At 42.4% G+C, this 26,768-nt stretch overlaps 1 protein-coding gene across 1 annotated transcript in view; it reads left to right on the forward strand.

The window, feature by feature from the left end:
* itpr1b (inositol 1,4,5-trisphosphate receptor, type 1b) overlaps positions 1–26,768 on the forward strand; it is a gene marked incomplete at its 5' end in the record, with an annotated part of 108,091 nt that overhangs the window by 79,117 nt on the left and 2,206 nt on the right. The window contains 9 exons of the mRNA XM_080461820.1: positions 2,431–2,553; positions 10,745–10,920; positions 11,395–11,559; positions 11,724–11,913; positions 13,267–13,359; positions 15,191–15,339; positions 16,434–16,599; positions 17,516–17,676; positions 24,631–24,792. Coding sequence (XP_080317946.1) covers positions 2,431–2,553; positions 10,745–10,920; positions 11,395–11,559; positions 11,724–11,913; positions 13,267–13,359; positions 15,191–15,339; positions 16,434–16,599; positions 17,516–17,676; positions 24,631–24,792 — 1,385 coding nt within the window. The remainder of the gene's footprint in view (positions 1–2,430; positions 2,554–10,744; positions 10,921–11,394; positions 11,560–11,723; positions 11,914–13,266; positions 13,360–15,190; positions 15,340–16,433; positions 16,600–17,515; positions 17,677–24,630; positions 24,793–26,768) is intronic.

Consider the following 26,768-nt stretch of genomic DNA (forward strand, 5'->3'; position numbering starts at 1 on the left):
AAGCTCTTTCCTCTTGCATCCCTCCAGGTCCCAAATCCCCCTTTTCACATCCTCTCTTTTTCCCCTATGTGAGTAGGAAACATGAGAATTAATTCCCCAACAGAAGTTCTGGGTGTGTTTTCCCAAAAACAACCAATCATTTCTCATAAGTTAAGAATAATCCAAACCTAAATCGGAATAAAACACCAACACAATGGCCTCAATTCTGATATTACACAATCACCTTTGATTGCTATTGTTATATATTGCACAGCAAAACATATAGCTCGTCCTGTAAACAAGATGTCAGCGCTAATTAAACAGACAAAAATATGTGAAACTGAAAAGGCTGAGCCAACTCAATAGTGGGTGATACTGCGTCCTTCAACTATTACTCTTCAGTTGAGTTACTTACAAAGATTAAAACTCATTATTGTGCTCAGCATAGTTGAAATGGCCACACTCTGCTCCTGGACCCCTGGATGGATGAAAGAGGACAGAACATATAAGCCTTGTTAAGTTGTGTCTGTTTGAATTACTGTGTGTTCATTTTGTTTGTCACATGAAAATACCTACAACATAGTAAGGAAGTGACTACCACTGCAGTAAGAATATAAGTGATGCTTTCCTGCTGAGTGACGTCTGTCCCATCCGTGTGACTCAGTGAATGATGGACACAGTTTCAGCATGATGTTCTTTGTGAAATGTGACTTTGACGTGATTCAGTGCTATAAAAACAAAGGAGGATCGAGAACTTGAACTTTTCTGAAACTTAAATCAAATGAAGCAGAGGGAGACTCAATGTCAGGGGTGTCAAACATAAGGCCCGTGGGCCAAAACGCTCCAAGAAAATTGTAAAAATTTAAAACATAGAATTTTGAACAAATTTCATGAGAGCAGTGGACTCAACACAACACTGAGACCTGAGCTTAGATATCAGGGGTGCTGCCCATGAAAAATGGCAAACCAAGCCATGCTGTCAGGGTGAGTTTGTAAAAATGTGTATAATCTAACAGCTGTAGGAGAAGTTTTTTTTTTTTGACATTTCACTTTATTTTGCACCAGAAGATTTCATTAAAAATATCTATATATTGAGATTGTAGTCATTTTTACTAACAATTGTTTGGTTTTGAGGAAATATAGACATTTGGACATACAAAGTTTAAATTTAAAGCTTATTATGGCTCTGTTTTACCGGTTCGGCCCACTCAGGATGAAAATGTGTTTGACACCAATGCTCCCAGTCCGTCCCATCACAATGGGATTAACGGGTGGCTTGCGTCGCCCACCTGCCAGGTTAACACGAAGCCCCATCACATGTCCTTTACCTCTGACACGGCAAATCCTGACAAATCAAAGCTGGGTATTGTTGACGCTTCATGGCATAATTTCATTTTCCCACTTCTATTGAAAACCAGAGTTCAGACACGTTCATGACGTTTCCCTCTCGGGTCAGGACAGGTTTTCCGTTGACCCACTGATTTCTTATCTGTCGGTTTGTTTGTTTGTTTTTCCCCTCCTGCTTGAGGAGCACGCTGTGGCTTGTTCTGCAGTCAGGCCGGAAAGAACACGGCCCATCTATAACATGAAAAGCATGTGGAGAGAAACAGCCTTTTTTCCTTTGTGAATGAATCAGCACGGCAGGAGGCCGCACGGTTCCGCCGGCGCTCGCCACTTCGTCATGAACGGAGTGACTTCTGCTGCTGAAAGTCCCCACCCGCAGTTCTTCTTTTCTAATGAATAGCCAGGCTCAAAATAGCCTTAACCACGACACTGATCTCCTGACCAATGTTTAAGTAGGCTGTGTGCGTATGAGTGTGTGTGGGCAAGTTCACATGCAGTACTCCCCTTAAAGAAGAAAACAGTGTTTGTGTAACTTGTATGACAACCGATTTTATTTTTTGGATCAGTTTTTTTCCTCTTTACTTTGCACTTCATAGTGGTTAAACTGTTCAGTTTTTGTGTGTTTATAATACAAATAAAACCACACGGAGTCATTCTGATTAATTGAACTGTTTCGACTATATTTAGCAATATATCAAAGTTACTGTGTCATCCAAATTCAAAGTATTTGTGTCTTTTTTTGTAATAAAATCTATTAATAGCATGACATAGGTTAACCAATGAGATTATCTGCTCAAAAACAGGCATGAAAGATGTTTTCACGCCACAATTGTATAGCAGCTTTTGATTTTCATGTATGACAAATATTAGATTTATGTGATGCAATCCTCACAATTAATTACTTTTTCATCTCTTTGCATGAAACTCACTAAAACTTTCTGTTGTAAAACAATGACTCGCCATTGTGTGTTTTAACTTGTGCTCTAAACCAAAGTACACCATGGGCCCATCTGTGTTTGCACAGTTCATGTAGAGAAGCTTGCATGATGGTTGAATGCTGCAGTGCGGTGAAATGACCCGTGTTAATTCGTCTCCACCTTCCTACAGCTCAGCCCATTCTGTACTGGTGCTCCAGGAACATGTCATTCTGGAGCAGCATCTCCTTCAACCTGGCTGTGCTCATGAACCTGCTCGTGGCCTTTTTCTACCCTCTGGAGGGCGTCCGTGGAGGTCAGTCACCTTTGCTCTGCTGTATTTGCCTGTACATGTCTGTAGTATCTCAGCAGCCCCCCCCCCCTCCCCCCCTTTATAAATGGTAAATGGACTAACTTATATAGCGCTTTTTAGCTCCTCACATTCACCCATTCACACACACATTCACACACCATTGGAGGCCGATTGGGAAAAGACCGCTCTGCCAACCGAGCTATGCCGCCCCCATAATGGGTAATAAACAGCCAGATTTTTTTAGGGTTTTCTGTGAACCAATGATTTAATCTCCATTTTTGTCTTTTTATTAGCCTAGATTATATGTTTATATTAAAAAAAAACGTTTTCACTGTCTCCAAGGAGGCTGAGCACGAGCCGTTTTCAGAAAATTGGGTTTTCCACCGCTTGCAGTTGTAATTGATGTACTTAACGGTGGAAGTCCTCCGAGTGTATTGTTGTGAAAGCTACCTCACTGACAAAAAAAGTCACAAGATTTGTCCAGCATGTATTTTGTTCACAACTCTTGGTCAAACATTTAAAATGTGAGCGAGAAGCAAACCAAACTTTTCTCTTTTTACAGTTTAAACCCGGAACCACAAGAGTTTCTGCCTGATTAAAGCGTATAGATGTAACTTCTCAAAATCTGAAAATAATGTGATATTTCACTTTTATCTTGCTGTATTATACTACTCAAAAAGATTTCAGTTTTTCTGCCATAGTTTTGTAAAAACATCACAATCTGTGGACATTATAAAATGTTTAATGTTCTCTCATTGATCATTGAAGTGTTTAAAATTGTGCAGCAGCACCAATAATCAGTGTTTATCTGATGGATCAGATCCTCCTGAGGAGCTTTGTGAGACACACTTCTATACTCATTGCACCCCAGTTAAACACGTTTGGGTTACATGACCTTCACGTGTTAGCGTTTGTCCAACAGAAGACATATTATCATTCCAGCTGCATGCTCATGAATGCACGGTTAAAAGCTCAAGATCACTTGAGGCAAACTCTTTCCTGCTGCTTTAGGCCTTCAACACTCTGAGAACAAGAGATTGCTTGTTTGATGACACTCTCTCTCTCTGTGTGTGTGTGTGTGTGTGTGTGTGTGTGTGTGTGTGTGTGTGTGTGTCATCACAGGAAATAGAAGTAAGGGCACAAACGCTAAGTGCAGGGTGCCATTTAGCACATATTGTGCACCGTCAGAAACGCGTGGGAACAGAGAATGTGAAACAAATCAGCTTGTGTTTTTCTTTAAGCCTTTAATTGTGTACCGGGATGCTGTAGTGTTTCATGCACTCCTTCCAGGTGCAGCCAGGTGGAAACAAACACAGCTTAATCTCATTTTGTATCAAATAACATCGCTCTGGACCACCTCTTTTGAACTTTGGAGTGGAGGACCATACAGACTCACACGGGTCGGCCTGGCAGAGGTGAAACCCTTCCATCTGACAGGCGGAGTAGAAGAGGTTTTGTGTTGTTTGTGTATGTTTCACCGCCGGTGAATCAACAGAGGCACTCCCTTTAAACTGTACTCACAAGGTGAGAAAATTGGCAGAGGTATAAGACACACCTTCATTGACCTCCCCTGTATTTGAGACGTTAAAAGTAGTGGCTATTACAAATATACTATTATCTTCTGATACATTCAAAATCATGTGTTTGACAGGAGGGTCACGACTAGATTTTTATTAATATTCATTTGTTACAGATACATTTAAAAAAATAAATCTGTTTACACGAATATGAATTTATCTATATATATATACTTATTCACACACGAATACATAAAATAAATAAATCTATATCTAATATGCGTACACTCAGAAATACACATACACTACATATACTTAAAACATGTCTGAAAAGGGTAGAAAGAAGTAGAATTTAATTTAGCCTACACCTTCTCCAATATTGAATAATCAAATTTTATGATTCGATATTTTCTCTAGTTAACTCCCCCATGTTTTAGGTTCAAACTAAATTAGTGTAGGACACTTTAAGACTCTTTACAATCAGATAAAAACAATAAATAATCTATCTGTATATTATTCATAACGCTGTACATTTTAAAATATGTTTGAAAAGTCCCTATTTTTTCACGTTCATTGAAAATGGCATGAGATCAGATGACACCTCAGTGGGGTGCATTATCAGTGTGAAACGGGACATTATAGAAACCTCCTGTGACTGTGGCTTGGGTGTAGCTTCACACCTCCCTGACTACTGTGACTCTCACCACATGTGGAGGCGCGATGAGAATGTAATCCGAGCTCCAGTTTTGAATCGTGAACTGTGGCACCGTCACAAAGGACCAAGATGGTGTTATTCTTAATTAGGTCCTGACCTGTTTATCGATACAGCACCTTTCCCTGAGCTTGACACAGACACTGCTCAGCACGGCGTCACATTTCTTCTCATTCTCGCTGTGGTCGGGATTGGAGTGGTCGTCTTCTCCAGATGTATCACTTCAGGTAACTGGATGAGTGTTTGTGTGCATGTTTGTGTACGTGCGGACTGTAAATACCTTGGCCACGCCATAAGCCCTGAATCTCCAGCAGGAAATACAATACTGCAGCAGCACAGGCCGCAGAGCCTGAGGCACCACTGAAAGTGACACCTACGTGGTAAAAGGCAAGATTGCAAACGGCAGGCCTCTGACGTTACACTCATGTAACTCAAAGCAATACATCCTGAAATAAATGAGCGTCCCAGCTGCTGAAACGTAAATCCCAGTTCATTTTTTTTTCTACCTGGTTTGTTGGTCCAAGATATGAATGGATCGATGTTTTAATACAGCAGACTTCAATAGTCATCCAGGCCACAGAATGGCTTATGACAGATTTAACGTTTTGGTGCTGCATGTACAGACGAAAGGTTTCTGTCGCACTCCTCAACAAGAACACCACGTGGGTAAAGTGACTTGTTTCAGGAGTCGGCTCAGGCTTCAGAGAAGGCCCTGTTTGTATCCGGTTCAGAAAAGCTTTTTTTATACGGCCACCTGTCTCGGGCATATCACCTTTAAGGTGTAGCAGCAGCTGGCAAGTCCACGAGGCTGGCGTCAAATTACAAGAACATTCGACTGCATGTTGACACCCGCCAAGAGCAAGAAGTGAACTTACAGGGACTGAGGCTAAAAGTTTTTAGATGCAATTTTTTTTTTTCTCTGTTTCATGAAAAAGTACAAGTTAAGTTGATCCATCCTAATTGAAATATCTCAGAACAAGAGAATAAAACTATGAAATAAACATTTACTTAATAGGGATCAGTATTCTAAACTAAATCACAGAATATTTGGAGTTTAGATCAAACTTCAGCCCGGTTTGAGACAAACATCCTTAATTTAAGTTCAGAAATTAAAGGTTTTTGAATGAATTGGGGGGGGTTTTCGGTTACAATTCAGTTTATAGTGCTGATTAGTTCACACACACTTTTTTTTTTTTTTTTTTTTTTTTACAACTTCTGTAGTTTAAATGGGTATAGGCTGAAGCCAAGGCTTATTTTTTGCCTATCCCTTAAAAATCCATAGTTAAGCAGGACACCAGTGATACAAGATAAAATAACAGAAAACTTAACTTAACAGAAGTAATATAAAAGGAGAGAAAAAGTAAAACTTACTCTGTTATTCTCTTTTTTTTTTTTGGTTCGACATCTATATCTCCATAAGGCCCGTGGACCAAAACCGTCCTGCCGGAGGCGCCAATCCGGCCCAACAAAGCACCAAGCAAATTTTAAACATTTCAAAGAAAATATCGATTTTTAAAAAAAAAAAATTTTTTATGTACAAATTTCTTAAGAGTGGCGGGCAAAACACAACATTGACACCCGAGCTGAGATATTTGTGACGCTGCCATGAAAGCTAGCTACCTCGTTGTTACCAAAGTAGACGCAAAGTCATGCTGTCAGGGTGAGTTTGTAGAGTTGTAACAGTTGTAGAACGTTTTGGGACATTTCACTGTGTTTTGTTTGAGAAAGTTTCATTCAAATTGGCTTTATATTAGGATTGTAGTATTTTTTGGTTGTTATTGTTGGGTTTTGCAAAAATATAGACATTTTCATCACATATACTCCACAACAAAGATAAACAACAAATTTTAAATTTGAATGTTATTATGGCACTAGTTTACCGGTCCAGTCCGCTCCGAATGAAATCGGACTGTATGTGGGCCCTGAACTACGATGTGTTTGACACCCCTGATCTAATCCTTTCAGGCTCGCTCTTTCTTCTTGGGTACTACTCCTGACAGGATGTGCACATGCTCTCAAGTTTATTCTTTTAGAAAAACAAATATCCAAACGCTTTGCCGCTTGCACGCAACGGCACAAATCCTATCTGATCGGACACAAATGTCTCTTCGAAGCAAATCTTCAATAATCAAGCTTCCTGCCACAAATTTATATATATAATGTATTTATTTATTATTCTTATTTTTAGCTCAACAGCTGCATCGTGCCATGTTTATTATTAGCACAAGTTCTTGTTTGTATTATTGTATAGTTTAAAGATGACACGGTGTCATCATGTGATGTGGTGATGGAGACAATGATCTGTTTTTCTAGGATCTGTTTGTCTGTCCCTTCCAATCTCCGCCTTGGGCTGCATGTCAAATTACTTATTTTATTAGCGGCTTTTGAAGTGATGCACTCAGCATTGAAGTCATTTCTAATTGCTCGGGTCAAATAAAGGCAAAGTATTGAACCTGATTTGTCGTGGGATGTTCAGCGTGTGACGTTTTTCTCACATGTGCAAGTTTTCTCTACATCCTGAGGTTTCCTCCACTTGGATGAAGTTAGAAGATCAATGGGTTGATGGATTAGTTTCTAGGCTACCTGATTAAATTCTCACCCTCAGGAAATTTTAAATCTCCTTTGTTCCTCTCATCTGGTTCTGATGTTGAAGGACTACGTAAAAATCCTCTTCTGAGATCACCAATAGACAATACATTGCATCCAGGTTTCAGTGGTTAGATTTGAAGAATCAGTAACTATTGGATTAGATTGTTCATTTTGGCCCACAATTGAAACGGCATTGTTTTGTTTGAGAAAAGTTTCATGGCAAGTTTTCAAAAACACTTAAAGCGCTGTAATTTGTTCATTCACAGATGCAGTGCCCCGAACAACACCGTGTAAACATTCAAGCTCATCATCGCTCTCTTTCTTCATCGTTTGTTAGTATGGACTCACTCTTCAAATTTAAGAAATGTATCTCAGCATGTGATCCAGATGAAAGTCGTCGACTAGCCTGAAGAAGCACTGTTGTTTCCGAAAAGTGTCGTTTTTAAAGACACAATGCCGTTGTCGTGTAGGCGAACAGCCAAGGCACAAAGAAAGTTGTTGTTTATACTCTTCAGTAAGATTTGCAGTCATTTCTCAGCTCTGAACTTTGAAGTCAACATAATTAATTTGACATGTGACTGAAAAAGCACTGAGTATTCCTCAAAATGGACCTATTTCTGTTTTAAAACCCAGAAATAATTGCCCAGCACTCAAAACTGGTAATTCAGCTTTTCCCGGGTTGTACATACTTGACCTCATGCCCCACATCACATTAACCCCTGGTCAGCCTGTTCTTTCATGTAGCGAGAAGTTACAAATGTAAGACGAGGAAATCTGTCTGGTGTCGAGTCACAAGGTGTGAAGGATTACTTCAAAACCATTTCTTTAGACAGAGTCCCTCTGTACCAGGAGATTCAGATCTGCAATTCGCTTTTACATGTTTGTGTGAGGTTTCAGTTTTCTTTTCATTTTGCTGTCCTTTACTCCTTTGCTTTTCTTTTTTTTTCTTTTTTTCTTTTTGCTCCGACTCTTTGTGGGTGGGTGAAAAGCTGCAGCCGTTAAGGCCTCCATTGTTCCAGTGCAAAGAGAAGACGCACATTGTGATCAGCATAAACTTTCAATTGTTCTGTCCGGGGTCAAACGGCGAGGTCCCTTTTGTTTGAACTTCCTCGGTGCGGTGTGAAAAAGAGGTTGTTAGCGTAGCTTCAGAAACTCATGGTGGTTTTCAGTGTCAAAGGTCCTCAGAGACCTTTAGAGGTTCGTTTCAGGACACAAAACACTCTGTGACGGGCTTCAGTTTTGAAGTCTACATCAGTTAACCTCTCTGACACAAAGTAGAAAATAAAACATCTTAAGCTTCCTCAAGTTGTGCAATGGTGAATGCTTCTGTCTGTGCACACACTGAGTCCTGGATCCTGTCGACGTAATTTGGTTACAAATCACATTTACTGCAAGTTTGACATTTAGACAAAGGTGGAAAAATTGTATCAGTGATTTACAAAATGGATAAATGATGCAGGCTGGAAAACTCCTCGGGTTTCAAGAGAGTGGGGGTGAACGGTCAACGCGTCCACTGGACTACTCGTCCACAAGATTGCAACCCAGGACAACTTGTCCTCACGATATCCGGACAACTCGTCCACGACAATTTTTGTCAGCACTGTGCACCGGCCCAGATGTGGTTTTCAGAAATGTACTTCTCTGAAGATCATTCTTCGCGAGAATCAAAAGCCATATGATACCATACTAAATGTGGTATCATATGATGATACGTGATGATAAGAAAGAAATTGGAGGTAGATAAGTAATCTCAGATGTTAAAACACTATTTATTTTTTTTAAATGAATTGATTGTTAATGTTTTAGAAAGTAATTAATTCAAACCAAAATAATAATAATAAATATAAAGAATTCAAAACACAACTGATGGCTATGAAACTTAACCAAACCAAAAGCAATATAATATCAAACACATTTAATTCAATTGCATCTTGAGTGGACTGGACCTGGTAAAATTGTGAAAATGGAACCTTTACATTGAAACTTTACTTTATTGAGGCACAGAGTATACTTGACGTAAATGTCTATATTTTTACAAAACTCAACTCAGCTTTATTTTTATAGCACCACATACAACACAGTCATTTCTCGGTGCTTTTAACAGAGACAAACCCAACAAATCCACATGAGCAAACATGAGCGACGGTGGAAAGGAAAAACTCCCTCTAACAGCAAGAAACCTTTGCAGAAACCAAACTCGGAGGTGGAGGCTTTCTGCTGGTCGGTTGGTGTGAGAGGACGGAGGAGAGAAAAGGACAGGACAGATAGACAGATTGGGGGAGGGATACAGACCGAACAATTAGTTCAGAAAATGACTACAATCTCAACATAAAGCCAATTTTAATCAAAGCTGGCCTCTTGCGGGCTGGTTATGTTCAAATCAGGTGGCTGTTTGTGTCTGCATCCTCACAGGCACTGTTCAAACGTGTCCAGGAACAAGGCGGTGGAGCGATACCGCAGCCGCCTGTCAGCAACGACTTGGATATGTAAAGCGAGTACTTTAGTGTAAAGGTCAGGCTTTCTCCCTCATGGCGGCGGAGGCAGAGAGATGAATGGTGTTAATCTGTAGGTGTGTGACGTCGAAGCCTCCGTGTCTGGATCTGCTGCCAAGTACGAGCACCCGGGCAGCCTGTTACGATGCAGCGCTTAGGTCCATCCCTGATGAATTTGGCTGTAGCCCGGCGTATTTTTAGCCAACTGGAGGTTATATAACAGGTACCTGTCATGTGATCTGTGGGGGTGGGGCGCTCCAATGCAAGGGGATGTAGAGAGATGTTGAAAATAGTCTCCCTGCAACAAAAAAACCCTGACAGGCTTCCTATGAATCTTGATAAATGTGTCGACACAGAGGAGTCAATGTGCATGAGTCAAAGCAATACAGCTTTCTTTTCTTTTCTTTTAACTCATTCTAGTGATGAGCTGGCTACTTAGCTGCTGCATGGTGAGCTCATGATAATGCTTTGCTGACTTGCATGATGGAGTGCACATAACAGTCGGGGGGGGGGGGGGGGGTCCACACACACACACACACACACACACACACACACACACACACACACACACACACACACACACACACACACACGCTATCTGGGCCCTGCGGAAAAAATAAAGTCAACCTCAACATCTTCAGGGTCTGTGTCCTTCAACTCAATGGTGACAAATGTATTGTTCAAAAATAAAAATAAAAATTGACAAAATACCTCGTTGATAAATTAATACTAATCTGCTTTTCCTTCTTGAATGAATGAAATGTGGCAAATACAGAAAATAAAACAAGTTTGCAAAATGCAAAGAAGGTGAACTGAATCTTCTGACATTGTCTTAAAGAGAAAAAACAGTGTGACACCTCTGTGTGATGTGTCCTCTCTTTTAGGCACTCTGGAGCCCCACCTGTCTGCCCTGCTGTGGATGGCTATGCTGGTGTCTCTGGCTATTGTCATCGTCCTGCCCCAGCCTCACGGTATCCGGGCACTCATCGCCTCCACCATCCTGCGCCTGATTTTTTCTGTAGGCTTAGAGCCCACACTGCTGCTCCTGGGAGGTTTCAATGTAAGTGTGCCTTGGCATCTTTAAAAAATATATATATATATTAATAATAACAACCAAGATAAAATGTGCAGGATGTGCTCTGCTGCCCTGTAGATAATTCGCTGGAATTTACTTTGGCATAATACGCGGTCACATGCCAACCATTAACCTTGACGTTAGCCCCACGCAGAGGAATAATGTGTACACAGAGACAGGGAACACAGCGGCTCCCAGTTTTGGAGCACAACAAAAAGCATTCAGCCATGATTTTGCAGTCAAGAGTCCCAGCAGACACTGATTATATGGGGCACGGAGCCACCGACAGAAATGCTGCTGGAGCGTTGATGCATGAGCCCGCCGGAGTTTCCAAACTGCAATCAGTCAACCCCACCGTACTGATTTTTAGTAGCCTGCACATTAACCATTCCAAAGTATCTCCTCTTCTTTCTTTAGCATGCGCTGCGCTACTCTGACGCCGTTTCTGTTGTCCTCCAGTTATGTAATAAGGTCATCTTCTTGATGAGCTTTGTTGGAAACCGTGGAACCTTCACGCGTGGATACAAAGCCATGATCATGGACGTGGAATTCCTGTACCACCTGCTCTACCTGATTATCTGCTCCCTGGGGGTCTTTGTCCACGTCTTCTTTTACAGCTTGCTCGTATGTGAACACGTGCACCAAACACATAATCCCCGTCGAACATAGACGTCATTCCAAAGTAAATTACCTGCAGAACCACAAGACTCACGTGCTTGTACTTATGCATTTTAAATCAAGCGTCAAACAGATCTGTGCACAAGCCTCCAACTCTTTCCTCTTTGCAGCTCTTTGATCTGGTTTATCGAGAGGAGACCTTGCTGAACGTAATAAAGAGCGTCACCCGCAATGGCCGCTCTATTGTTCTGACAGCCGTGCTCGCCCTCATCCTCGTCTATCTCTTCTCCATTGTGGGATACATCTTCTTCAAAGACGACTTCATTTTGGCCGTCGACAGGATACCCAACAAAACACTAGGTATTCAAAAATGCTGGTTTCCTCTCATACGCTGACTGAGAGCAGAAAAAAAAAAAAAAAGGCCACATTGTTTTCACTCACTCATTCCTTCCTCTGTAATACACACTGGAAGGCACAGATTCACTCAGGGCCTGTTCGTACAACAATGTTCTCAAGTGAAAAAGGCAAACTGGCATTGCATGTAGATTGTTCGTTTACGAGACAATAACGTAGGGAGTCACTGAAAATGTTTTTAAAGTGCAAAAGTCCTTATCTCCAGGTAAACATGGAAAATGCTATTGTAGCTTTCTCCACAACAACAAAGACACAGGATGGTTTGTTGGAACGGGCCTTTACTGCTCAGCTCCCTCTTTCTTTCCAGCAATCAGCCTCTGCATCTTATCCCACCTTACGCCGTGAGAAATGTACATAAGCCTGTGGAAATAGAGCAATACCAGATCGTGCTCTGCAATAGAGATACTCATAAAACACACTTAAACAAGATACTTTGTTAATCGCTTGTTATTGATAGAAGTTGTTAAATCCACTCAGTCCTTATGATGATCCTACGTTCCCAGTCAATGATGTTTATTGCTCATGTGAGTAGACAGACAACAGTATCAGTGGAGGGGCCCAGAGTGCTGCTTGTGCTGCTCACTCTCTTCAGTCTATCTTCTTCAATAAAGCGTACAGTTACATTTCTGTCATTCAGCAGATGCTGAGTGAGCAAAACAAGAAAGACAGACGACTGAAACGCTGAATTGCATGCTCGAGGGCAGATTGCATTTTGGTTTGTGTGAGTTTTGGCCAAGAATATTAACGGACAACATGCAACATGGAGTTTTGCATTAGTTACTGCTTTGGTCCACCATGGAAAGCAAAAGCAAACATTAAGTTTGTTAACGGTAGCGGACATGAACAAATCCAAATGTAGCTAATCGGACCAGGATGCAATCTGGGTCACAAATATCTTTGTTTTTAATGGGTTGTAATTCAATTATTCTCCTGTCATAGTGATTAAAGTAAAACACATAAAATAAACATTTAAGTAAAGCAGAGCCCTCACCTCTCAAGCATCAAAAGTGTACATGCAGGTTACTTCATGCCAAGTGGTACATTCCATTAATTAATAAAATCAATTGTAGTTAACAAGCTAATCCAGCTGCGATAAATGAGGTTCAATCATTTCTGCCTAAAAATCTAAACACACACACAGCCCCCTCGAATCACCCCCCCCCCCTTTTTTTGTTTTCATTCATATTTTTACTGAAAGTTTTTTTAATGTGTCAGAGTTGTTAACATTAATATCAATTGTTGGAGACGTGCAAAGCTGTACTGGTTCTGTTGCTGCATAATGTTTCTTGATGCCCTCAGAGCACGGAGCCAGTATGGCTGGAGAGCTGTTTTCTGGTGGAGTCTGTCAGAAAGAAAATGGAGAAAACTGTTCAACAGAGGCTGGGATGGATGGTGAGTTGACTGAAGGGAAAGGTACGTGAGGCGAAGGCTGGGCGGCGGGGTCGACGGGTTCCCCTAAGTTTGAATCCACATGTTTTGTGCATATGGGGATCTCCAGAGATTCTCTCATGTCTGTGTGCGACTTGAATCTCGCGTGCGTGCGTGCGTGCGTGCGTGCGTGCGTGCGTCTGTGTGTGGTGTTCCCTCCTATGTGAAGGTCTGTGCAGCTGTCTCACTCACCGCGAGCAGGTTCGTCCCACTGAGCTGCAAATCTGTGCAGCCGGGTGGTCACGGGATTAACAATGACTTGACCAACTGGGGGCTTTCAGAGAGCGGGGTGAAATGCCCAAGGGCTGGGGGGGGGTTTAGACTTCTCGTAGTTTTAGGGGACCAACAATAAAGCCTGAAGCACAAGCACACCATGGGCACAGGGCTGAAAGGTCAGAGATGAGTCACCATCAGGTACAAGCGCTCAGCGATGGCATAACTAACGAACTCCGGAAAAAACAAGTAACCTTGACGGAAAAAGCCACGACTAAAAAGATGAACACATGCAGCACCTTGAGATTGATCAGTGGACCATTTCGAATCCCTCCAAGCTGCCTGGGGCCGACCTCAACTCAGCTTCCCTCTCCATCATCACAAGAGGGGCTAATTATGGTCGTCTGGTGACTTGCTTTATGCATGAAAAGTTTGAGAGAATTCCCAAACTGCTTGAGCTCTCACGGGACTCCTGATGGGGCTGGTTTCATATACCGTGACGGAAGAAATGTCGGAGTCTCAAGTTAAATTTTCAACACATTGACGGGATATTGGATCGAAAATCTTGATGATTAATAGTATTTTTGACTGAATAAGTGACTTCCTGATCAGGTCGAATGCTTCGTGTTCAGTTTCACCAATCAAACCAACTTTTAGACATAACTTCTGTCATGCAGTTCAAAGTGTCTTGAAAATGTTTGCAAGCTCAAACAAGCTGCTATAAATCAAAGTAGAAACAGCGATTGATCAGGACAAATGAAATCAAGTTACAATATTCACTTAATTAAACACAGTCAAAGAAACCAGTGATAAATTGTGATAAAGTAACATTAATTACAAATTAATAAACTAAAACGAAAAGGTGTGACGATGTAAAATAAAATGAGTCGATGGTGATTAACTTGACAAAAAAACCAGCTGAATGAAAAGGGTTTGGTAAATGACCGACCAACCAAGTAACATAGAAAGCCACACTGGGTCAAATACTGAGATAGAGCTACAGTTTATTTATTTTTTTTTTTGGGGGGGGGGGGTTATATTGTTTTTTCAATTGTTCCTGTTTAAAGCCTAAAATAATGAAAGATGCTTCACCAAACAGTTTTGTCCTTCAACTGAACAGTCGTCCTAATGGCCTGACTTGATCTACTATTCTTATTTTCTTGTATTTCGTACGATGCGGCGCTGCTGAATGATGGCTGAATTTCCCCGTGTGGGAGGAATAGAGCTCGTCTTATATATGTTGCATAATTCAGCAACAATTTCAAAAAAGTTTTAGTGTGTTTGTGTGTGTGTGCCCCCAGTCGGTGAATGAACGACATCCACTGAAATAAACATCATTCTCAGAAATGTAACTGCATTGTTCAGTACTTTCATTCTCATTGGCGTTTTTAAGCGAAAGCCAGTGATTCCAAGAAAATGGATTTTACCAATGGACTTCAGCATACCTCATTAAAATCCGTTTTGACTAATAATGTTACGCATTACTGTGTAAAGTAAAGTTGGTCTGTTGGTTCCTTAGTCACCAGGAAACATGACCACACCACCAGCATCCCACCGCTGAGACATTTGTCCCTCTCCACAGCGTCCCTCGCCGTCCAGCCATCGGCGGTGGTGATTGAGGACAAGGAGCGAGTGTGTGACTCCTTGCTCATGTGCATCGTCACAGTACTGAGTCACGGCCTCAGGAGTGGAGGAGGTGTGGGGGACGTCCTGCGTAAACCATCCAAAGAGGTACTAAGAAAATAAATGCTGCAAGATTTTATTTAAAAAAATGTTTTCAAATACAACAGAATTGCAAAACACACAGATTCAGAGCTGTGTTTCTATTGAGGCCAGGAAAGCATCAACACTTTCCTGGCCACACATTTCCGCTGACTTTCTTGAGGTAACGTAACTTATTTAACCCAAAAAGCTGAAAGTAGAGCAGTGCAGCGTGTGTGGTGCAGCACAGTGTGACTGAAATATGTGCACTGCAGAGGTCACACAGGTTGCACCGAGGACTTTCATAACTGTAAACATGCCAGAAAAGGCATTAATGGTGCTTATCCAGGATGAAGACAAGCCGGTACAGCACTGCAACATGCTTTAGATCTGCAGCTTGACCCTCAGAATGAGGCCGTGAGTCATGATGACTTATATAAACTTCACTGAGCTGAACATTGATGTGAATTTGCTGTTCTCTTTTCAGCAAACTGTGTTTGACAAAGTGTCTGTGTCACACCTAATGTGTCCTCTTAGACCCAGAAGGAAAGCGGATATAAAAAGTGAATTCATGAATACATGATTATTCATTTATCCCTTCGATCCAGTTCAATGTTTTCCAGTTGCAAAATAGATCTGACATCGAGAGAGATGCATCATGGGAGCAATCGAAGATACGTTTTACTTATTTCAGTTTGCATATCATAGGGATGTGCTGGAGGTTTGAGTTTCCCCTTCATCTATAGTTTAAATCGTGTACAAGATTATGCAACTGTGGGGTGGAAGACTGCAGTACACAAATCCACATTGAGAGTACTGTTTAAAATCTCCAAGTACCGTTTGACCGGTGGGATTAGCAAAGGCTCTTCAAACCAGATGAAAAGCCAGATTATAATCACAAACTGTTTAAACTTTGAATTGAAAGTTGTACAAGTCATTCAAGGCAGATACTTTTTAATTGATTCAATGAGTCTTTGAAAATGCAAACATTTTCCCAGTCATTTCTCAGCTTCCTGGTCAGTGTTTGATTTGACAGATTTGTATACGTTAATCTGAGAAAAGTCCTACTTTGAACGTTGTTCTACTGTGGACCCCGTATAAGCCTATCCCTGGTTCCCCAACAGGAGCCCCTCTTTGCAGCTCGAGTTATCTACGACCTGCTCTTCTTCTTCATGGTCATCATCATTGTCCTCAACCTCATCTTCGGTGTCATCATCGACACTTTTGCCGACCTGAGAAGCGAAAAGCAGAAGAAAGAGGAAATCCTGAAGACGACGTGTTTTATTTGCGGTGAGGAAATGCTATATATTAAGACTGGTTTTCACTGTTGTTGTGTCAGGGTTATATCTGCTAATATTTTCCCCTGTTCTGCTTACGCGGAAGACTCGTGCAGTTTTGAGTCACGACCTTTGACACATACTTTCATACCATGTGTTTTTTTTTCTTCTTCTTTTTTCTCTCTATCGCGGCTGTACATCAGTCATAGCCCCTTCTTAGAACTAAGAGCGACTGAAAAGCTTTCCGGTTGAACTTGAGTCGCTATCGATACCTAACTCGCTGTACAATCACCGGGCGGCGTCTTTCAGGTGACGGCAAAATAAAGCGAAATCAAATGGGCGGTCCGCTCGCTCATGCGTGAGCGTGCAACTGCTGCCATGCAGCGCCACATCAGGGCTCTTTTGCACCAAATGGGGGCTGTTGTTCCGGGTAAACAACCCAACGCCTCCTCTTCCCCGAATGATTGGTTAGTCATGGCAGGTGCTGCTGTGGAGGTGGAGTGTTTCTTCCTGTTGCCATTCGGGTCTTGACCATGTTACACTGTACCGTCAGCCAGGCGTCGGCCTGATCTGCCTCCAAACTCTTACTTGTTAAGCGTTTTCATCAGTCATCAGTTCTGGTCCTTCTCGCCAAACCGAGGGGTTCTTCCTGTTTTGCAAATGCAATACGGGAATACGCGCACATTACTGAGACTTGCAACAACAAACAGTACATTCTTAGCTTTTGAAAGCGACTGCTGACATTCTTGTCTGCAGATTCCCTCATGACCTTCCCCTTGTTTTTCTTTTTCCAATCCGTCACCCTCCTCCGGGTCGCAAGAACGGTTACGTCATAGTGCAAGTCTATTTCTCAACTCTCTAATCTAATCTAATCTAATCTAATCTCACTAATGTTTACATGTGCGGCTTTTTGTTTTGATCATTTTCAGGTTTGGAAAGAGACAAGTTTGACAATAAGACCGTGACGTTCGAAGAGCACATCAAAGTGGAGCACAACATGTGGCACTACTTGTTCTTCATTGTTCTGGTGAAGGTCAAAGACTCCACCGAGTACACCGGCCCCGAGAGCTATGTGGCTGAAATGATCAGGGTAAGAATGGAGTGTGTGCACTGGCAACTACTCCAACACCCCACACACACACACACAATCATACGTTTCTCCTCCACGGCGGCCTTCGAGGGAAATTAAGTGTTAGAGGTGGGGATTAAAAATAAAGAAATTTAGTTTTTATCAAAGTGGACTCAAAGAATTGTGTGAAATGTATCAGCAGTGACTGTCATCGTTCTCCTCTCTCAAATGTTTTAGCAAAGAATTACAAGAAATGTGTTGTTTTAATTAAAGTTAAATAGCCTGTGTGTATTAACAAACTTTAAACACCGTTCTTTCAGTGTGCTTCCTTTTGAACACGCGGCCCTCCGATTCAGGAGCGGTACGGCCGAGTATCACGTAGACGCATGCAGAAGCACCATGCAGCACCGGATCAGCTGCTGCTGCTGCGGTCTTCACTGAGGTTAACCGTCACTCCTAAGCACGCACGAAGCGTGACTCCAGCCTTTAGAGTTACATGGGCGGGTTGAACAGGGCTGATTGTTGTAACCTTCTTCTTTTTGTGTGTCCTGCATGAGTGATAGCCACTCTGTTTGAGATACTATTTCCTCTAGACTGCCCAGGACAGCGTTATGCAATTCCTGCCTCCGTGACCTTCAATCGGTCCAAAGTGTTATCACGGCAGCGTTGTGACTGGAGCATTAACATTCAGACGGTCTGCCGATGGCATAAAACGTGTTAATCCTCTGCCGTGTTTTAATCATTCAGCAGACGCCTATAAGAGCGCAAAGCAATGGTTATGACTGTGTGACACCTCGTGCTGACTGATACGTGTGTCATGAAAAGATAGGTGTGTTCTCGTGTGCGCAGGACATCAGTCTTGGCTGCGGGGGTGTCAGACATTGGGCCCGTGGTTCAAAACCAATCTGGCCCAGGAAAAGACCAGTTGGGGGGGGGGAACTGCAAAGAAACCACGGAGTTTGTAAAATCATCCGTACAAAAGTCTGCAAAATGTAACCGTTTTCTGACGTCTGACTGGATTGTGCACAAGAAGGTATCATTACAAGTGGTTTTATGTTGAGATTGTAGTAATTTTCTGTACTAATTGTCAAACATTTGGCCAAAGCATAGACTTTTTCAAAGCTTCTACTGAATGGCCCCAACAAAGAAAAACTTTTAAATTTTAATTTAAAGGTGATTATGGCACTATTTTTCCGGTCCGGCTCACTCGGGATGACATTGGGCCTTATGTGAGCCCCCGAACTGAAATGAATTTGACACCCCTGCTTTCCTGGAATATTAAGTAATTCCACGGTTAGGATATGGTTTCAAGGCTGTGGTCACTCTTAGGACTAGAGTCAAGTTTATGTCTACAAGAGTCGAGGCGTAACAAGGTCGGCGCTAAAACTCTTAATATCTCAACTTGGCCGTGCTTGTGTTCGACATTAAGAGGAAACGGCACTGAAGGAGGATGGTGTTGCTGGAGATGCAGCAACACATGCACATCCTGGCTTTTTATGTCATAAGGTGATTCAACCAGATGACATCTCTGGAAATAAATTGCCACGAAAACCGAAAGGAGGATTGTTTTGATCGTTGCATCACACTTGGTGCCTGTGTGCAACCAGGGAGCGTTTCAACTGTCAAAGGAAAGCCCCTTCTTCTGAAGCGGCTGCTTCCCTGACGCACTTTGTGCTGCTGTCAATTTCTGGCAGTTTCTCTTCAGAGACGTCAACCTCGCTGCCTGTTTCTTCCCTTGCTGGGCTCCTCTTCCAGTCTTGTGAGGAACCACCTGATGTGGGATTAACCCCCTCCATCCTCGCCAATTAACCTTGAACCCCACTGAGCCTCACTGAATTTGTCAAGTGTGCTTTCTAACCAGCAGGTTTAAGGATTTTTTTTTCTTTTTTAGGCTGAGTGAAGGCATACAAGAGAGACCCCATGACCCAGTAGCTGACCCAGAGCCAGACAAGGGCAGTCTGGAGGTTATCTTTTTTTTTTTATAGCGTGTAATATTTCATCAATGGGACAAATGTGAAGAAAAGCAAACGTCTAAACAGTATTTAATGGGATGATTGAGTGAAATCAGGTGATAACTAAACCACTTTACTGATATGTATCCGTTAAATCATGAAAAAGATGACACTTCTGTCATTTCACAATGTTATCTTTGGTCTCGTATGATAATATTACTACAGTTTTTGGTGGTTTTGAGAAACAGCTCAGATAGTGGCAGCAATTGTAGTCATCGCTGCTGCAATACGCTTTGAGCAAATGGCTTTTTCTTTTTCTTTCTTTTTTTTTTATCTTTACTAATACTTCAGCGAAGGTAAATTTCCGATTTTGTGTCGGTTATTAAAACTTTAATTTATCAGGTCTCACATTAACCTTTTCCACGAGGCAGAAACAGAAGCTGGTGACAAACTTTCAAACATTTCTTTCGTCGTGTTCCTGGCTTGTGGCAAGAAAAACTAATAGTTGGCTCCGTCCGTCCGTCTTCTGTACAGGCTTTTTACCAGGTGGGGCTAAAGCGTTCTCCAGGTGACACGCCAATGAAAATGCACTTACACGAACAGGCACAACCTGCAAACCCAGGCCTTCTCGCTGTTAGAGGAACCGCTTCACCAGCGCCATTCCAATTTAGTTGTCTCTCTGTAAAATGTTAAATCCCAACAAAAATTATGATCTAGCTGCAGAACGCCACCGAACAAAAATTTAAACGCACAGATTTAGAGAAATCTGCCAACAATATTTGAGAGAAATGGGTCTTTTGCATACGTAGAAGAAGTCTTCCATCTTTGAGTTCAGCTCGTGAAAAATGGGAGCAAAAACAAAAGTGTTTATATTTTTGTTCAGTGTAGCTTTCACCTCACTTTTTGGGATTAAAGAAATGCAATCTGTTGGATATTTAGCTTCCTCATAGACATCAAACTCTGATTATGGCTGTAATGTCGAGTAAAGCAACTGTTGAGTCATGACGTTTTCAACTTTTCCCAATATATGATTTTATCTATACATACTGTCGATATGAGTATAGAAGAGCAAACTATTTGGTAAATTTCTAGAAATAATAACAAAGCGATTCTTCAGTGAGAATCCAGCCAGACAGTTTACGTTTGGATTTATGGAGCAACATTCTTCAGCGTGACGGCAGGAAGATGTTGGCAATGAAGGATGGAACGAATAAACACAATTGTCCCTTTTGGCCTTCTGGCCGAAGCTTCTGCTATTGATAGACACGCTCTAGCGTTTTTCTAAACAAAGGAGAAATTCATAAACGGTTCTCAATCACAGGCGGTAAATGCATTAATCATTTAATGTGCAAAACTTTATAAAAAAAAAAATTTTAATTCTTAGATTTATATCAGAAATCTTCCACAGCATTCAGCAACGACTTGTATTATAGATCTGTCATGTGAGGTCGACTCTTTGAGTCTCGGTCTCTCGGGTTTGATTTGTTTGATGCTACAACCACGTGTCAGGAGCAACAGGACGAGGGGGAGGGAGGGGGGGGGGGTGTACATGTCAGAGTAACTCTGACAATGACTGGGACTGACGTCAATGGTGGAGGGCTCTGGGTGAAATGTCACATCTCGGGTGCAAGAAATGATGATGCTCGGTTCACACTCGTCGCCCTAATTCTGACTGTATCTGACAGCGAGGGCCGCCTCTGCTCCTCCAGCAGACTTCCAGCATCCACAGTCGTTTCGGCATTCAGTGTCCTCCTCGCGGAGCCGGGCCGGGTCCGTGTTTCTCAGCTCGAGGCGCTTCTGATCATGTGTGTGTAGCGAGTGGTCCCGCCGGCTCGTCAGGCGGCTTTGTGACACGAAATGTGACGTTCTCTGTTGCTGATTTAACCACACTGCATCCTGTTTCTCACTCACGGCCCGTGCGGTTTTAATAATGAAAAATGTACTTCCGTCATTTCCATCGAAGTGGCGTGGCGCCGAGCTTTAAGGCCAGCCGTGCACTTCTCAGTTTACTGGAAATGCTTTCACTTGTAAACACTTGGGGTGGAAAAAGAGCCGTCGTGTGTGTGTGTGTGTGTGTGTGTGTGTGTGTGTGTGTGTGTGTGTGTGTGTGTGTGTGTGTGTGTGTGTGTGTGTGTGTGTGTGTGTGTGTGTGTGTGTGTGTGTGTGTGTGTGTGTGTGTGTGTGTGTGTGTGTGTGTGTGTGTGTGTGTGTGTGTGTGTGTGTGTGTGTGTGTGTGTGTGTGTGTGTGTGTGTGTGTGTGTGTGTGTGTGTGTGTGTGTGTGTGTGTGTGTGTGTGTGTGTGTGTGTGTGTGTGTGAGAACTTTTAGCAAGCGGACGATTTTCATGGGTTGTTTTGTTGTTCTCTAAACAATGCAGGTGGGAAAACGTCCAAATCGTTTGCTTCAAAGTCTCACATTTCAAATGATTTCTTTTCTTATCAAGAAATAGAAAGGGAAGTAAGTGAGTCATCTCTTTAATTATGAAAATCACCACATGGTCACCGCATCTCACACTTGTTATAATATTGAAAACCGAGCAAAGAGGAATTTATTAAACTGAGTCAAATATAGGAGGAGGTGGTGGAGCAGTATTCAGAGACACTAATACGAGATGTGGTTTTGTTTCATGGGGGTTGAACAAAGTAAACACAGCCTTTGCGTTCAGGAAGTGCAACTCGCTCGCAGCCATCCTCTCCTTCCTCTCAGAATGAGTGTGCTGCTCATTATCTTAGTGTTGTGTGATTCCCCCTCAGGCTCGCCGTCTGACCCAGGCCTGGTTTGTGGTACATATCCCCCCCCCCCCCCCCCTTCCGTCCACACAATCTCCAAATATACCACTGAAACCTCGGGACTTTTCTCAACCCACTTCTTTGGCACAGATCCGTCTCCAGCCTGCAAACACAGCACTGCTTTTTTTCTCTCTCTCTCTCTCTCTCTCTCACTCACTCACTCTCTCTCTCTCTCTCTCTCTCTCTCTCTCTCTCTCTCTCTCTCTCTCTCTCTCTCTCTCTCTCTCTCTCTCTCTCTCTCTCTCTCTCGCTCTCTCTCTTCTCCCCCCCCCCCCCCCATTCCTTCTTCATTCATGCAGCACTCGGGCAGACGGTCCTGCTGACTGAGGGCACATGACAGTGACACGAATGTGTGTTAATGAAGCTTTAAACTCGTTCACATGACTCCGGCTCCGTTTTGGTTGGAGGGCGCACAATATCGGAGGCATGTGGTAGTCGAGTGCCAAAGGAGACAGAGGCATGAAAGAATGTGACCGGGTGACCCTCAGACGTGTGGAGCTCAGCCACCTCCGAGGTGACGTCCATGTTTCTGTGCTCCGGGCATTCAGAGGTTACGCGCATCAAACTCACTTTGTACTCAAGTATATTCTATTCATTTACTTTACTTTCTTATTTTAGTGTGATCCGCTTTTTCTGGTTTGATTACAAGTTACTCAAATGCAGAAAGATAACACCGTTTGTTTTTTATACTCTGGTAATTTGTCATATAAGCTCTGACTAATTGATCAATATAATCAAGCCACTTCATTTCGAAGCATTTGAATTATTCACAATCAATTTACATCAGCATGTCATAAATCCGACAATGTGTCTCATAAGGTCCAATGATGTCATTTTATTTTTCTTACTCCAATTTGTTTAAATTTTTTGCAAAGTAGCAGGTTCAACCTTTGACAATGTGATGACGGCTATATTTCATATTTTATTTATTTTAACATAAAAATATAACAATAAAAATATGAATCATGTAGTGATTATCAATGCCAGGTTTTAATTTGTATTTATTTTCAGGGTTTTTTTAACATTTGGTGACCTCAATGAACAGAAATGGATTGAAAACTGTATGAAAATTCATATTGATTTCTTTACACATCACCGAGTCAATGAACAGGAACTTTAAAAACACTTAAAGTTTATATAACTAATTTTTTAAATGTCCTTTTTTGTTCTCATCTGTGAACAGGAACTTTAAGAAACACGGTATAAAGTCAATGTAAGGTCTAGTTCATTAGATGTTTTTTCTAATCCCCCCCAAAAAATGTTTTAAAGTTCATCATGTGTTAACAGCAGCATTGGACATTTCTTCATAACTTTATTTTTCTTTATAAACTCCTACAAATTAAATCTAATGATGACTGAAAGGTTCCAGTGAAGAGTAAAACCCTAAACAGCCGTCACATTTGAATATCTGTTGGTGTCTGTTCTTAGCCGTTGAAAAGCTGCTTCCATTGCGACTCCGCAGCACTTACTCCCGAGATGTGAATGACGTGATAAAACAGGCACGTCAACACAGACTCGTGTGCCGGCTGTCATGTCAAAGGTCTCATTCAGGATGCTCTACGCTCGCTTATCTTCAGGAACCATCGTGGCGACAACTTTCATCCAAAAATCTGAAAATATCGACTGCATGTGACAAATCTGTTTGGCTGCAGTGAAAAGTGACCTCAGTGTCTGTGTCTCTGTGTCTCGTCTGCAGTAGCATTTAAAAGCCGAGGCTTCGTCTCAGAGCTGCGTGTATCATCCAATCACATCGTTCCCTCTTGGTTTGCCGATATTTTCTCCAGCGATCCAGTGTGTGTGTGTGCCTGTGTGTGCCTGTGTGTGCGTGCGTGTGTGCGTGCGTGCGTGCGTGCGTGCGTGTGCGTGTGCGTGTGCGTGTGTGTGTGTGTGTGTGCGCTCAGGCGAGGCGTGACTGAAACACATCACTGATAAGTAAATAGCCCGTCATGGCTGCCATGTGATTCTAATGTGGAAAGTCCCATCGCGATTCGCTTGATTGCACACTGAGAGCGAAATTCGAATCGCCGCACGCAGCCAGAGAGACAAAAGAGTGAGGTGACAGACGCACATTACAGACATTGGCTGGGTGCCATGAATGTTGTTGATGATTGACTTTCAGAATGAACAAGCGCTGCTTTTACAATCTCACCACTGCCTACACATACAGTGACTAATGGAATCCAACCTGACCCAGTGTGCTGGTCCTCACCGTGCTGCTGACTTCTCCCCCACCAGGACCACAACCTGGACTGGTTCCCACGCATGCGGGCCATGTCGTTGGTGAGCAGCGACGCCGACGGGGAGCAGAACGAGATCAGGAGCCTGCAGGAGAAGCTGGAGTCCACCATGAAGCTGGTGTCCAACCTGTCGGGCCAGCTGACCGAGCTCAAGGAGCAGGTGAGGCCTGAGGTCAACTGAGATCAGTGAGGGGCGGCACGGAGGTTCACCGCACCTCCGGAAGGGGAATCAAAAGTTTGTTTGCCCCTCGCTGGCCTTTTAGATGCAGAACTTTCAGAATGAGTCACAGCTCACAACAAGCCGACGAGGCTCCCGCTCTGATTTTATTCTCATCACTGCGCTGCGGGCTGTCTCTTTGCTTTGGGCAGAGCACTTCCTGCTTCTAGTCCGACAGAGATCCTTCACATTGTCTTTGATCATGCACCTGTAAATAAAAGCACAATGTGTCTGGAGTCGGGGTGTCAAACCCGCCACACCACCAAGAAATTGGCAAAAAAAAAAAAATAATAATTTTTTTCAAATTTAGTGGAGACAATACAAAACACTGAAACCCAAGCTGAGATATGGATGCTGCCATGAAAGTGAGCAAACCCGCCTCAAGGCCATGCCGTCAGGGCCCGTTATGTAAAAACCTGCATAATTCAACAGTTCTAGGAGTTTTCTGGGACATTGTACTGTATTTTGCACCAGAAGGTTTCATTGAAATTAGCTTTATGTTGAGATTGTAGAAAGTTTCAGTACTAATTGTTTGGTTTTGGGTGAAAATTTTGTAATTTTCATCGTGTGTACTCCACAACAAAGAAAAACAGAGTTTAATTTTGACGGTTATTATAGCACAATTTTACCGGTTCCGCCCACTCGAGATTAAATTAAATCCTATAAAGTGAACGTTTTTGCATTGATTATACTGCAGGACAGTTGACAGGACTATGTTTCACACTTAGTAACATTTTTAATCTGAATTTGTCTTAATATCATCAACTTTATGCTCTCGGTTGATTTTATGTCTGATGGTTGCGCTTAAACAAGCGCGCACACACACACACACACACACACACACACACACACACACACACACACACACACACACACACACACACACACACACACACACACACACACACACACACACACACACACACACACACACACACACACACACACACAAACAAAGCTGCCCAAGTAAGTCTTGAATGAACAGCCCAGAGTTCACATTTTCAATTTCCAAGTATTTCAATGGCCTGTAAGAGATTAAACATGACTCCCTTCAGACTAAGAGCTTTAATGAGTCTGGTGAGTCGACGGGGAGACGATAGGCTTCTTCTTGTGAAAGAACTTATTCTGCTGATGCTGCTTATAAAGACAAATAAGGCTCCCGTTGCACAACCAGATGCAATCTACTTTTCCTTGTAAACACAATTGTAAAAATGGGTCCATCCTTGAAATGAGAACTATCTGTGAGGAAGTGAATGTTTTCCGAGACATTTTGACCCAGACGGAGGAAATGATTATTGTGTTGCTGAAAGCATCGAAGGGCACAGTAAACTCTGTTTTGTTTTGTTTAACAGATTCGAACCTTTATCACGCGCATGTTTTGCTCACTTCCCACCAATAAGAATTCTTCTTCAAAATGCAGATAACGCTAATAAACTTTGGCTGGTAGTTCTGTTACATATACTGTTATTCATAAATACATACGCAGAGTTTCGCCTTTTTTTTTTGCTTTTATATGGATTTAAATTTTATTTCAGGTGTTTGAGTCCTTTTGAAAACGGCTCCCCAAGGTGGGACTTTTTGAAAGCGCTCCGATTCCATCTCAACTTTTGTGAAATCGCTGATACTGATACTGTGCACCGGGGCTGTCGTACATAGTTCTTCTGCACATGCTCAGTAGATTAACAATAACAACGTTTGCCTCCATGGCAGCTCTATTTTAGCCGTTTAAATTCTTCTCGGTATTTTAGCTCCATTGGCCACCATAACTAGAATGCCTCGAGTTTTCATTAGTGAAAGTTGCCTGATCATACTACACGGTGAAAATGACGACAGCGATCCCCCCGGCAACGGAGGATAGACGGTCCACCTGATTCGTCTCGGTGATATTCTCGCACGTTTGTCTGCGCGCAGGTATTTCT

Source organism: Lipophrys pholis (assembly GCF_963383615.2).
Source record: "Lipophrys pholis genome assembly, chromosome: 4".
Classification (NCBI taxonomy): domain Eukaryota; kingdom Metazoa; phylum Chordata; class Actinopteri; order Blenniiformes; family Blenniidae; genus Lipophrys; species Lipophrys pholis.